This window comes from Ptychodera flava, chromosome 1 (assembly GCF_041260155.1).
Source record: "Ptychodera flava strain L36383 chromosome 1, AS_Pfla_20210202, whole genome shotgun sequence".
NCBI classification, from domain to species: Eukaryota; Metazoa; Hemichordata; class Enteropneusta; family Ptychoderidae; genus Ptychodera; species Ptychodera flava.
Window position 1 is genome coordinate 17,660,611 of NC_091928.1, and position 14,491 is coordinate 17,675,101.

General features: G+C 36.3%; 1 protein-coding gene across 1 annotated transcript; it reads left to right on the plus strand.

Annotated features, from left to right (window-relative positions):
• The first annotated feature begins 142 nt into the window (after window positions 1-142).
• LOC139131768 (uncharacterized protein F35H12.5-like) lies at window positions 143-13,296 on the plus strand. Its single transcript, XM_070698030.1, has 6 exons — window positions 143-722; window positions 2,954-3,056; window positions 4,611-4,727; window positions 7,146-7,329; window positions 8,383-8,569; window positions 9,633-13,296. Exons 1-6 carry the CDS (start codon window positions 380-382, stop codon window positions 9,752-9,754), a joined length of 1,056 nt encoding a protein of 351 aa, XP_070554131.1. The 5' UTR covers window positions 143-379; the 3' UTR covers window positions 9,755-13,296.
• Window positions 13,297-14,491: the final 1,195 nt, after the last annotated feature.

The window sequence follows — 14,491 nt, forward strand, 5'->3', positions numbered from 1 at the left end:
ATAAATATTGATTAGCTCATATAAAAATCTTTGTAATTCTTAACTCATTTACGGTGAAAATTTCATTATGCGAAACGTAGTCTGAAAATGTCATATGTTCCGTTAATTAGCACAGCCAGCGACAGCACGGCAAACCACGAATTTCAGTAATCGAGAGACGAAGGTACTGTTCAGTTGTGCGATATGGATTGTGTATTTCGATGAACATAACATTACATCCGCCTTTTTAAAGCTTTTTATTCTTCACGAGCTCTGTCAGCAAATCGAGTCGGGCACCAGTCGGTGCGATTTGTTCCTCTCGACCTAGTTAAGTAGTTTGACGTCTGCAAATATAGCAGACGAATAAGTGGTGTTATCTGTAAAAAACGCCAAATGCAAAATGTCTGCCAGATCAACGTTCGTTGTTTTACGAATTTGTACTTTGGCCAACAATACGTTTTCGGCAATTCGTGTGTGTCCAACTCATTCTGCCACTGTCAAAGGAGGTCACCTCATTTCAAGACCATTGTGTACAGAGAAAACTAGAGCGGAGCTACCAACAGCAAACGTCACCTTCAAAAGTCTTGGAGTAACATTCAATGCAACATATGCAGATGCCGGGGATCCTAAAGGACCTGCTATTGTATGCCTGCATGGGGCACCAGCTTCACACAAAGACTTTGCAATTATATCCCCTTATTTGCTTTCAGCAGGTGTGCGTTTAATTGCACCTAACTTTCCAGGTATGTAATTAAACTTCTCACCGTCTGTTGTCCTTGTGAGCATACGGTTTAGGTTTTCATGAAAAAAATATAGCATATCAGAACTGGACTTTGCCACTTAGCTTTGCTGCCAACAAATCTTTCTTCATAAATTCTGTATTTAATGTAATTGAAACGCAAACATGCTTGCAGAATTTCTCATTTTAGCATAAATCATTAAGGTGAAAAAGGTTTTTGTTTTGATTCTCGAACTCATATTATATGGAAACAATCAAGTAAACGTTTAACTTGTGACTATGCGTGCGAATTTCTATGTATGTATGCTTTTGAACTACTTGAAGTAGTAACTTTCGAAATTTTGAGTGGACACAAAACAAAGAATTTAATTACTATAGTGGTTGTATTAATACACTGCTGCCTCCATGGTAATATTTATTGTCATGATATAATCTGAAATTGTTTTTAAGGAGCCACTTTCTAATTATCGAAGGTACCGGTATCACAAACTGTTTTGATAATTTCTTTTTTTTCCTCACGCCCTGCCTTCACGATTCTAAAAATGATACACAGAATTCAACAATATGGATTTTGATCTTTTTTTTTTTTTTTTTCTGACAGAATAATAGAATCTCACAACCCCAAGGACCTGGGATCAGTATTCTCACATGAGTTGGGGATATTTTGTCTCACACGAGCCGCATCCCCAACTCATGTGAGAAATCTGATCCCAGGTCCTTGGTGTGTGAGATTCTTTTTCTCACATGACCACAAAATGCCTTAAGGTGAAGGGCGACGAATTCGGACGCGCACACGCTTTAGAACGTTTCTGCGCAGATTTAACTCCAGCCTGCCGCGAATGGGTTATTTTGTAGCGCATGTATTTAACATCACCTGTCATTGTTGAAATTGCGCTTTTACCTAATTTTTTGACCCAGTGTCGTAGAAATACATGTGACCTATAACCTTGTCATATTTTGACCCCCTAGGAAGCTGGTTTTTATTCAATATGAGCGAAAAATTAACATTTGTCTCCCATTATATGGCGCAAATTACCCATCACCTGGAGATATTGTAAAAAGTAGCGTGGTGACACCCTTTTATTAAAAGTGTAAACTAAATGGTATTATGTCAGGAGTTTTTTCGCCAAGTTTGGTCAAAATGACACCATTCAAAGTGACAGGAAGAAAGTTCGAAAATTATGTAGTGATATAATTTTGATATCGTCATTTTGTAATCGATACTTATGTTAAATTTCTTCACAAACATCATGAATACTATACATTCGATAGATATGAATCTTAAGTCTTGGTATTTATTAAAATTAACTCATTTGCTAAGCGTTTTATAATTGCTTTCTTTAGTTTATGAGAATTATATCATTTTTATTTATTTCTAACAACGCCATTTTAACGTCCGTTTCCATGGAAACGAGCGTGGTGACCCCCATTTTTTATTTCATTTTTGCACTTGCACAACTTTCAAGGATATTTGTGCAAAGTTTCAAAAAATGACACCACAACTTAATTTTGACGTAATTCGTAGTACTTCACCTTAAATACACACTGGAAACATTGAATGTTTAACTGTATCAGCAACTATCCTATACTTTGTGGCCATCTAGTATTCCATGTCAGTAACGCAAACTCCATGGCTAGTTCCACTGCCAATACTTCAACTTCTTCTACAGACGAGATGACAAAAAAAAATTGCTATATTTTCCAAGTGGCCCATGTTCACCAGTTATTTGAAAATTCAGCCGGTTTTTGTGAATCTGTCACCAATGACGTACAACATGATCTAAAATCTTGAAAATGCTGTCGTCTGCCCCCATACTCTGACCTGCTTACTTTGTAGTTCCGGTCTGTGTGTTACTCATCGTGCCATTGGATGATATTTTGCGCGTTGAACGAAAGGCTGTTTATCATCCAATAAGAGCTGCAGAGTGTTGGATGGTTTCTGAGAGTGTGGGATCGATTTTTCCCACACTGTCGATCCCACACTCCCAGGGGCCAGGAATGTGAGAAGAAGAAACTGTCCTCCTTCAGCTTCCTCATTCACCCATCTACACCAACATTTCCTAGGGATAGCATTGAAACAATATTGACAGGAAGGACCAAGTAAACGTAATGAGCAAGTGTCCATTCTTGAATTCAAACATATCAGTGGTCAAACGATGATGTTTAGACAGCATCTACCTACCATACATAACTGTTTCATGTTCTTTGTTTTATTTATTTTTTATATTAAAAAAGGGTATGGCTACTGCAAAGTCATTGATGGAGACAGCTACAATTTTACTGTAGAACACAAAGCAGCATTTCTGAAGAACCTCTTTGAAGCTATCGGTGTTGATAGGTAATAATAAAAATATTCCATTTGACTTTCTCGGAAGTCTGAGATGTGTCAATATTGTGTCCAAGTTCATCCTATGACAGAGACAATGTTTTAGGTACATGGGGGGGGGGAGAAATATTTAGCATATCAAAATGATGTGTGAGGACATAAATCCTGATATTTTGTGAATATACTTAGGCCAAGAAAAATAAAATGTTTGTTTCTCATCCTAGACATATTGCAAAAAGTTCTGTGGTTTGACTTTTAGTGTTCAATGCACAGTTTTGACAGCTTAATTTAACAGTGACTTATGTGTACAGTTCTGAATGGAATGTTATAGTGTCAGTTATTTTGTTTAACAGTTCTGTTTTAAACAGCACTGTGTTATGCACTATCGTCACATATTTTTGCGGGTTTTTTCATTTTTTTTCCTAATGAGTAGTAAAAAGGTTGACGCTGCAGTTCTGAATTGATGCGCGCGAGGATGAGAAACAAACTTTTATTTTTCTTTTCCTTATCATGATGTTTTAATGTCAAATCTTACAAGCACAGATTTCAACTACGCAGTGAAGAAATTGTAGTTCAACTGAGTTATTCAGATTTTGGGCCAATTCATTTGTTGTGATTGATTATCTGTGGTATCATTAGAAAGAGAATACGGATTAGGTAAGGTTGTCCTGGTGTTTGCATAAATACCAGTGAGGTCAAAGGTTAAATTGTTTTAGTTGACTGTACTGGTAATACTTGAAATAATAAAGGGGCCATGAATAATTAACCCTCTCAGGCTTTAACCCCTATATAGGGGTAGTTCTGGTAAGTTACCAGAAAGTCAGGCCTGAAAGGGGCATGGCGGATAAAATTCATGAGTAATTAGTGCTTGTCTCGGGTTGCCTTTATGATGAATGAACACATCCATACCCTCTAAGGCAGTGTTGAATAGTAGTTAGCCCACAGGGTAGCCAGGAAGAACAAACAAACAAATAAATAAACAAACAAATAAACAAAAACTATACAAACATACAAAGAGGCATACAAATACATAAATAACAACAAACATTAACAAACAATCAATATGAATAAATAAACATACAAACAGATAAACATCTATTCATATTTATATTCTATCTATCTATCTATCTATCTATATATGTATATGTATATATATGTATATATAGATAGATAGATAGAATATAAATATGAATAGATGTTTATCTGTTTGTATATTTATTTATTCATATTGTTTGTTTGTTTATGTTTGTGTGTTGTTTGTTTGTTATTTATGAATATGTATGCCTCTTTGTATGTTTGCATAGTTTTTATTTATTTATTCGTTTGTTTGTTTATTTGTTTGTTTGTTTGTTCTTCCTGGCTACCCTGTGGTTAGCCTTGTGCAGACCCAGTTTTCTGCATTCTTTCTGTATACCAAATGAGTAAGCAGTCAGTTTTCAAAGGTGTTTCTGCTCATCATACGCTTTTATGTAATCACACCGTACACTGGGCTTTAAGTATTGTGCCATAGTTGTCTATGCAAACTTTCATTTCAAATCTAACCAATCACCACCTTTTCCTTTCCAGAATATCTGTTCTTGTCTCACACAGTGCATCTGGCGCCACCACTGGCCAGTTTTGTGCAGACACCGATCTTGTGCAATCTGTTGCATTTTTATCAGCGATCAACATAAGCCGTCACAAGTAAGTTGCAAATAAATCTCTATATTTTTAACACTTGTTGATTACAAAACATTCACTTTTTAGCTCTATTTGGTTGTATATAAATACCAAAAGAGCTTATATGGTGAGTCGGTGGGGTCTGTATGTCTGTATGTATGTATGTATGTATGTATGTGTGGATTTTTGTTTTAGAATGGCACTATTCTCAACCAAAGCTGCATCGTTGACTTAAAACTTGATTCAAGTAATTTCCAGCAGAAGAGAAATTAATGCATTGTTGCTGTTTGAGTCAAAGCCATATGTGGAATAGAGGCCTGCTCTACAACAATATCATACAATCACTTGAAGTTCTTATTAGTCCCCACGGACGAAGTCTTGGGGGACTTATAATTGGTGGTCATGTCCATGCGTGCGTGCGTGCGTGCGTTCACGCAGATATCTCAGACATGTCCTGGTCAATTTCTTTAAACTTTGCACAAGGATAGTACCTTACCCCATACAGATGCACATCGATTTGTTTCACAATGCATCAAATTTGGCCGTGTTAGAGGACTTTTTAGTTTACACCTCCATAGACTCCATGTATAAGGCATTTCTCCATAGACTCCCATGTATAAGTCAGTTCTGCACAGAATCTCATGCATAAGGACAAGTAAAATAAAAATTTAGTTTCTCATCGTATTCATATTGCAAAAAGGATGCAGTGACAGTTTTTAGCCCCATGGATGAAGTCCAGGGGTCATATAGATTGGGTCATGTCCCTCCCTTCATGCAGATATCTCAGATATTTTGACAAAATATCACTTGACCTCGGTGACCTTTGACCTCAAATATACATATTTGTCCATAACTCAGAAACAACATGCCATACCCTTCATATATGGTATGATGGGACACCTTATGACGCCACATATTGTACCTCATTAATTATGCACATATCTAATTTGAGCGAGCCAATAGAGCTAGAGGTCTGAGTTTTGGTATATAGGGATAACTTAGCAATACAATTTTTTTGACAAAATATCATGTGACCTCGGTGACCTTTGACCTCATATATATATATTTGTCCATAACTCAGTAACCACAGTGCTACACCCTTCATAAATGGTATGATGGAACACCTTATGACGCCACAAACCGGTATTGTACCTCATTAATTATGTGCATATATAATTTTGAAGGAGCCAATAGAGCTAGAGGTCTGATTTTGGTCTATAGGGATAACTGAGCAATACAATTACAAGATGTCACGTGACCTCAATGACCTTTGACCTGAAATATACATATTTGTCCATACTCAGTAACCACAAGTGGTACACCTTCATATTTGGTAGGATGGAAGACCTTATGACGCCACATATTGTACCTCATTATTTATGCACATATCTAATTCTGGGCAAGCGAATAGAGAGAGGTATGATTTTTGGCATATAGGGATTAATTAGCAATACAATTTTTTTTTCAAAATGTCACTTGACCTCGATGACCTTTGACCTTGATTATACATATATATGCATAACTCAGTAACCACAAGTTCTATACCCTCCAATTTTGATAGGATATTAGACCTTAAGATGTCACATCTTGTACCTCATTTATTATGCACATATGTATTTCTTGGCTGGCCAATACAGCTAGAGGTCTGATCTTTTTTCCCGATTTCGAACCATAACTTAGACATGCCCCATGTGTTTCAATTGGGAACAACGACATAGACCTATGTGCCCATAGATCTCAACATATACACTCCAGTGATACTTCTTAATGACCACATTTCAAGACTAATACTCCCCTATTACAAGTGGGGACTATGTCATTGTCAATGACTTGTTCTGTGTATTTGTATCACAATTTGTAGCATCAAAGATAAGCCGTGAAAGAGTGTAGTAGTACGACAGAGGGAATACATGCAGCTATTGAATAATCAGGCATCCTTCATATGCAAAGAAAATTGCTTTTTTGACTTAATTTGATAAATCAAGAACACATGTGTGGCATACATCAACTGTCATAATGATTCCAGCCATTGCTGTTGATGCCCAAAGCATCAGATTATAAAACTCCCATCAAATAATCATTGTTGTAGTTTTTCTACCTTTCAAGTTGTCAGTAAAGATTTATTATCATTGGTTTACGTATTTTCAGGCCTGATTTGTGAACATTTTAGGGTAAATTTTGAATTTTTAATCTTTCATTTGTCGTTTTGGATAGAACATGAAGTGTCAATGCCCAATCATTAATTTTTCTCTGTGGGTGCATGACTATATGCAAATGCTGGAAGTTGAATTGCATAAAATTCAACAATGTGATACAGCATTGCTGATAACAATATTTAATGATTGCTTTCATTCACGACATTGCATGAGACACATGTTCAAAGTGTGTTTGAATGCTATAGTGTGTAGGAATGCTTTAATCTTCTGTTGCATTTTTTTCAAGTCCTGCGAGATATGGACGCTATTTCATAGGCACAGGTTCCTGGCTTATGAGTAATAGGATTATTGGAAAAGCAATGAGGAAACTGTTGCCGCCGATTGCAATAAAACTGAGTGGCTTCCGAGTGAGTGATCCAGGCTATATGATCGGTTTAGTACATGAAATGGCAGCTGTCAACTGGGCGAAGGTAAGCAAAGCTCTATAATAGGTGATAGTAGTGTCTGTAACTGGTTACCTGTGTTTTTATATTGGCTTGCAAATTATTGAAAGTTGTAAGAGGAACGTCAAAGATGTATAGTTAGGGGGCAGCTTAATTAGGATGAAAAAGGAAAACAGCATACTGAATCAGTACAACTCTTTGAAAATTACGTTTAACCAGTTCACCCCTAATGCCCCATAAACAGATCCATACTCACCGTTGATAACAATATGTTTTGCCAAAAACATTGTGTTGAAAGGTATAACTGCAAATTTGAAGATTTTGATGATCACTTAGCAGTTAATAAACATTGAAAGTGGTTTGCATCTCTGCCCCTGAGGCCACTGTTCCTGTTTCCTACCAGTCAGTGCATTGTTTGGTGACTGAAGTCAATAAATTTTTGATACTCCTGGTGTCATTGACCCTTGGGAAGCAGCAGATATAGGCATGTCTCATCGCTTTGACTTTCCTTTGTGTACTCTAGGAGTGTGAAATATCAATTGATCAGGAAATTGCATCGGATGCCATCCCCATTGCACAACAACTCTCACATGTTTGATAAGCAGCATGGGACTTAACATTTTACAATTTTGCAATCTTAGATTAACTGCTGCATTAACTCCAAATATGACAAATTTCAGACGAATTGATGAGTTTTTATGCAAATGTGCTGGAACAGCAATTACCGATTGTAGGTGTGCTGATACAGATTGAGGCTAATGGTTGGATTTTCGCACTTCCAAACTTTCGTTTAGGCTGAGGGTGGGGGGGCTGGGTGTTGAGGCCAAATGCAATTAGTTGCGTTTACCGTTTGTATTACATTGATTATTTTCTCTAGCTAATAAAAACAAATTATCGAAATGTGTGAGGCTATGGCATCACAAAAACTTAAAACTTGTACTGATATATCATCTGACCATGAGTTTAATCTCACTATATTCATAGTTTGATAGATTGTTACAAAAATTACCATGATTGGATTGGTAAAATAGAATGATTCCTACCTCCTAAAAATTCTATTTTTGTTGCTTTGTACGACAGAGCATAGACAATCTTAAATTGATGTCTAAATCACCGTATCCAGTCTTGGTGATTGGCTGTGAAGAAGATAAAGTTGTAGAAGTTGAAATTGCCAAGGAGAAAATGAAACTCTTCAACATAGACCGGACAGAAGATGTCCTGTATATCAACGCTGATGGAGTCTGTACAAATGTAGAGAAAATAGAGAGTAGTTAATATGTAGAAGGTAAATTTATCTCATAGTCAACATACACTTGTATACTCAATATGGCCCAGTGCAACTCAAACTTTTCCACATTCTGAAAATGAGTTGGGCAAAATGCTGAAGAATTTATAACGTTTAATTTGCATTGGTTTCAGTTTGGGAATGGGGGCCATACTGAACAATTTTACAAATCCCCATCATCCTAGGGGGCTAAGGTGCTCTTGGAGACAGGGAGGACCCCCTAGGAAAATCTTAATGCTTTGTGATGAAGAGAGGGCCCAGTGATTTTAAGGTGCACAGGAAATTTTGTAAATTGATATTTCATTGTGACATGAGCATTGACTACAAGTATGAGAACTCACTTTATGACTGGAGAAATGTATCTGGAGTGACAACAACTGCGAATTACTGGACAACACTTATTTTCAAACTGAAGGCACACATCAAAGCTGTTTGTGAACTGCACTTGTACATTGTGGTACTTGGGAAAATGAGCTACTTTGTAAAAAATGTACCTTTTAGTGATTTTTTTGTAATTTTTCATGTACTTCATATTTTGGGGTCAAACTCGTCCATTTGAGGAGAGATATTGACAGTTAGCACTGGATAAAAAAATTAATTATTTGATGAGTAGGTCTCAGTGTATATCATGTACTTTCAGTGAGAGACTGTCTGTTAATCCATTCAATTTAAATCTCCCACCAATATTGCCGTATGCCAAATCTGCAGAGCCTTGACCATTAAAACAAGAATTGCAGCTCTATTACTGGAAGGAGTTGACCAACACTGATGAAGTTGTTATGTATGTAACAGTAGGTGATGTCCCAGACTTTCTCGCTCACATAAACGAAACAACCCATCTTCACTGTCTATACTTTACAGTTCTCTGTTAGTTTGCCATCTTGCATCCCGTCAAGAAACCTGAGAACAGGCAGGGACATATCACCTTTTGATGACTTATTTTTAAGATTTTACATTAGAGGACAACACCTTATAGTTTGGTTACGTTGTTCTAAAGGGGAAATAATAAGAATAATTTTTTTGTGACTGGTCTTATCATCATCAGATCACAAAGACAAAAGAAGACGAGGTATCATCTTTGCCAAAGGAGGACACTGGATTCAAAATTCTCATCCGGAGATCATCGCCATGGCAATACTCGATCTGTTGAAGCTGGTACAAAAATGATCAGCTCCATGTAGTATCATAAGTTTCCCTTTGTATTTTCATAATCACCAAGCCAGTGATTTATGATCTTCTAATTCTGTGCTGTGAACTTAGTTGTATAATTACTGAAAGTTTTTGTTGAATATGCGTGAAAGGCCTTTGAATTGTAATAGGTTCAACCCAGAATTTGAATGGATCTCGGTACAAACAAACCCACATGCTTGCAGAAAAGCGCATAGAAATATGTGTACTTCCATATGTGCTTGTACTCATGGGTTTGCTTGTACTACCATCACGTAATCTTTTTGGGGCACACTACTGAGTCTGCAGGACACATCGCACCATTTTTATTTGGGAGTAGACCCATTGCTTCACAGGATACCAGAACTGAAAAACATCAGTGACAACTTGCAACTTCAATCCAGGAATGCAATGCATTTGCAGGAATGCTGATGGCTGTATAAACTTCATGTCCAATTCATACATCTCAGGAATTATGTACTTCCAGATTGGTACTAAATATGGGCATGTGATGGAGCTGCTGTCTTTAAGTCTTCCACAGTATAGCTCTGGGAAATTCTGATGTCTGTCAGTTAGACATTAGAGTCCCTGTAGCTTTTACTTTTTGCATGTACTTTCATGACTTTGGTTTAAAAATTCGTGGTAATGTCTTAATGTCAAGTGTCATTGCATCCACTGAAGGATGTGTGTCTATATGTAGGAGGAATAAACTGATGAATTTAACTGACTGCATATTTTCTTGGTGCTTCCCAACAGCATGGCTGCAGCTGTACACCATGTTTATTTATATAATTGCTGAATTCTTGAAAACAAAACATGATGTAAATTGCCAACAATTATTATATTTTGGATTATATTTACATTTAAAGAGAAAATCACTTTTCAATATCTGATTTCATAGTACTAAAGTTGTCTATATGTATTTGTGAGATATTTATGTGTACGGGAGAATATTAGATGATTAAAAGTGAACAGTACTTAATATCACATAAAAAGAAATGAAAAATCTAAACTTACTCCTAATGTGCTGTAGCATATGGAGCTGGAGACACATGCAAAAGCTGTTGACAAGGTCATACTCTGAATGAAGACAAGTAAATGACTCAATAACCTGTTGAACTCTGACCCCAATGACTTTTGACACCATGTCAAGATTTACATCCAAACAGAGGTCAAAGGATAATCAATTTAAAGCAACTATTGTAACTCTTTGAATTTTGTTCCTGGTTTGGTGGAGGGGAGGGGGGATCTTGAAATTGTGAGAAAAGAGAAGCTAGGAAATCGGGTGAATTGCATACATTTGCATAAACTAACACTTCTTTATCATGCAACTTACAACTGCTTGACAAGCTAAGAGATGAACCCAACCAATATCTTAAGTTTGGGTTAAAAAATAAATTAAAATCGAATTAATATTGTAAAGAAGTGATTTTTGAATGAAATGCCCTGGGTTGGTAGCAGTGCCCCCTTAACCCACATCTTCAGTTTTTCCATAATTTTGTTTTGCAAATCATGTTTTGGTTGGACTGATTCATTATGTACAAATATTTTTATGTCTGAAAATGCTTCAAGTGAAGAACTAGCACTTCCATTTAAAGCACTCTTGCCATTCATGTTTGTAGGAATTGGTGTTTTTTTCTCCATTTTGAAACTGAATTTAGTTCCCTTAAACACTCTTATTTATTGCTATGACAACTCGTTGCTAAGCCTCCAGTAAAATATTTGAAAATAGTATTGGTTGAAGTTCTTTTATCTGTTTGTGTTGCAACTGATATTTCCCGCCTTGTTCAGATATATCTTATAGTACATGTAATTTTTAGCTCACATTTGGTATACCAATGTGAGGTTATCATATATAGTGAAGTCAGTGGTGTCTGTATGTATGTGTGTATGTATGTACGTACAGTATGTCCATCAACATCAAAAACATGCAAACCGCTGCACGTTTCAGCTTGGTATTTGGTGTGTTGATGCATCCTGGGCTTTAGATGGGATTTTGTTCAAATGAAGTCTGCATTGCCAAAACTATGCAAATGAGCTTACAAAATGTGAAAATGATCAAAAATTAATAACTCAAAAATCGCTGTTTCGATTGCTTTGAAAATGTTTGTGCAAGTACCTTAGGTGAAACTTATATACTTTTTACGAATATGGTGAAGATATCTTTATTTTGTATTTTTGCGGAATTTTTTGGTGATTTTCTCATTTTCAGTAAAATTCTTCTCTGAAACTGCCAACCCAATCGCTCTCAAATTTGGGTTGGATGTTTGCAAGGGTGTTACTCTTCTAATTTGTTGAAATTATGACAAAATTGGGAAAATTACTATTTTTGGGCAATTTTGTCATTTTTGGTCAAAGAATCTTAAAAAGTATTTTCTTTTTAAAGCCCCTGGACAGACAGCTTTTATATTTGGTACACAGATGTACAGAGATGACAATAGTAAGATATGTGGAAATTGTCCTGAAATATACAAATTTGTATTTTTAAGACAATTTTGTCATTTTTGGTCAAGAAAACTTGCTCTCAAAATTACTTGTCTGATAGCTTTGTAATTTGGTATAAAAGTCCCGAGGGATGTTATTAGATAAATTTTCTGCTCAAAGTGTTGGGAAACCCCCAAATTTGTATATTTTAGGTAATTTTCTCAGTTTGTGACCTTAAATGACCTACACCAACCCAGGATATGTTGTGAGACAGTTTTGAAGGATGTGAACATAATTTGTCATATTTGGTATCAATTTGTAGGAAAATTTGATCCAGAAAACAAAGCTGAGGTGAATTTTTCCATTGCAGACCAATTTTTGCAAGTTTTATATATAAGACACACAAGAACTGATGAGAAATTTGGATCCAGGATAATTCCAGATGTTGTAATCACCCCCACAGTGGAAGGCATTTCACTATCTGTAACTAACTTAAGTGCTGTTTACATTAGAATGATAGCACTCATAGCATTAATTAAAAAATCCCTAAGGTTGTAAATACATTTCCTGTCATGCCTTATGTAATACCAAGGGGTGGAACATTTGATATTCAGGAGGGGGTAGGGTCTAGAAGATTGATGAGGTAGCATTACTTTTTTACCAGATCCCTTGTACATTTTTTCCCCACTCCCACCTTTTCTTTTTATCAAGCCTTCTCTGTCTATTTTTTGTTGTTGACATTTGCTTATGTATTTAGGATCTGCTTGTCCCATTGCTATGGAAGTTGATATGCATGTTCCTAAAGATGACCTCCAGTACCTAAATTGGAGACCTTATTTGCTTTTGTCATTCTTGTTTTTCTGGTTTAAGTATTTCTTGAATGGACCGATTCAAACCAAATGTGAGCACATAAAGTCCTTGACGGTATTTTTTATCACATGCCCCATGTAACTTTATGAAGAGAAAACAAAATAACAGTTTTTAATTGTTAAACATTATTTCTTGATAAGTTTTTCCATACAGCATTCTTGCGAATGATGGTCTAAAAGGCCTATAGCTGTAAATTTTATGTCATTTTTCTCACTTTTTTGTCAATAAAAGTTTCTTATTCTACTCCCTAAAGAATGTTGAGATACACAGTATTCAGCTTGTCAACTCAGCCTCGTTGCCGTTTCCGAGTTGATGTTTTCCCTAGAATGAAAATATCTCTATACCGCTTTTCTCAATACAGATTTTGCTTTATGCCACTTTATAGATTGCCCCAGGCTCCAAAAAATAAAAGTGAGTTTGTGTTATTTCGTTTGAATGTTAACGTTTCAGTGTTCAGTGGAAAAAGTCGATCGGCTTTTTTGTGGTATCTTTGTGGTATGTAAATCAACGTGAAAGATACGATAGAGTTACCAGTTCATCCATATCTCTGTCTCTGTCTGTCTCTCTCTCTCTCTCTCTCTCTCTCTCTCTCTCTCGTGTCCAGCTTACCACTTTAAATGATATCATTTTATGTTATTTTACAAGGAGCTGTGTGCTCGGTTCGCATTCACCAGCTCGCGCTCGATGTTCGACTGTTATCGTGTTTGTAATTCCATGTTTTTGTTCCTGCCATGTTTTATATGACCCGCAGAATTTGAGTCGCTAAATCTCCGCGGACTTATAAAACAGTGATTCGAATGAATAAAACATTAGATGGTCGCATTGGTGAAGTGATCGTGAAATTGAAGCAATATACTTTGGCGGTTCGTCCTGTACAGGGCGTGTAACGCGAAACCCACATTGGCAAACCAGGTACATGTAGCAACAACCGATTACGCCAAAACAAATTCCTTTCATAGCTGTGTACACGACAGTAAAAACACGATCGAGAAATTGTGTCGAATGCGGAAAATCAACACACACGGTACTTTTTGTGATTGTTCGGGTAGCGAGAGAAAGTTCAATTCATAGTCTCTGTCTCTCGAAGACCGCGGATTGGAATACTCAAACGTCAAGGCCGAAATTTGCATTGTAACTATGGAGACACCAGTGGTCTCTTTCTGAGTAAAGCAGACTGAATTCCGAGAACCCGGACAGAAATTGGATACGCAGGTTCCTACAGATAAACTAAATGTGATATTTTGAGATTATGATGAAATCTGCAATTTTGTATTTTTGAGGCTTTTTTTGCCATTTTTGGTCAAAAAATTTGTTTCTCAAAAACTGCAAGTCGATAGCTTTGATATTTCGTGTACAGGTTCCAAGGGATTACTTTAATATATGATATATTGACATTATGGTGAAATCTGCAATTTTTTATTTTGGGGGGCAATTTTTGCCATT

Excerpts from the sequence above, each read along its gene's own strand:
- LOC139131768 (XM_070698030.1), top strand. The coding sequence starts at position 380 with ATGTCTGCCAGATCAACGTTCGTTGTTTTACGAATTTGTACTTTGGCC. Across the intron at positions 723-2,953 it reads AATTGCACCTAACTTTCCAG|GGTATGGCTACTGCAAAGTC; the intron begins GTATGTAATTAA and ends ATATTAAAAAAG. Across the intron at positions 8,570-9,632 it reads AAATGTAGAGAAAATAGAGA|ATCACAAAGACAAAAGAAGA; the intron begins GTAGTTAATATG and ends TATCATCATCAG.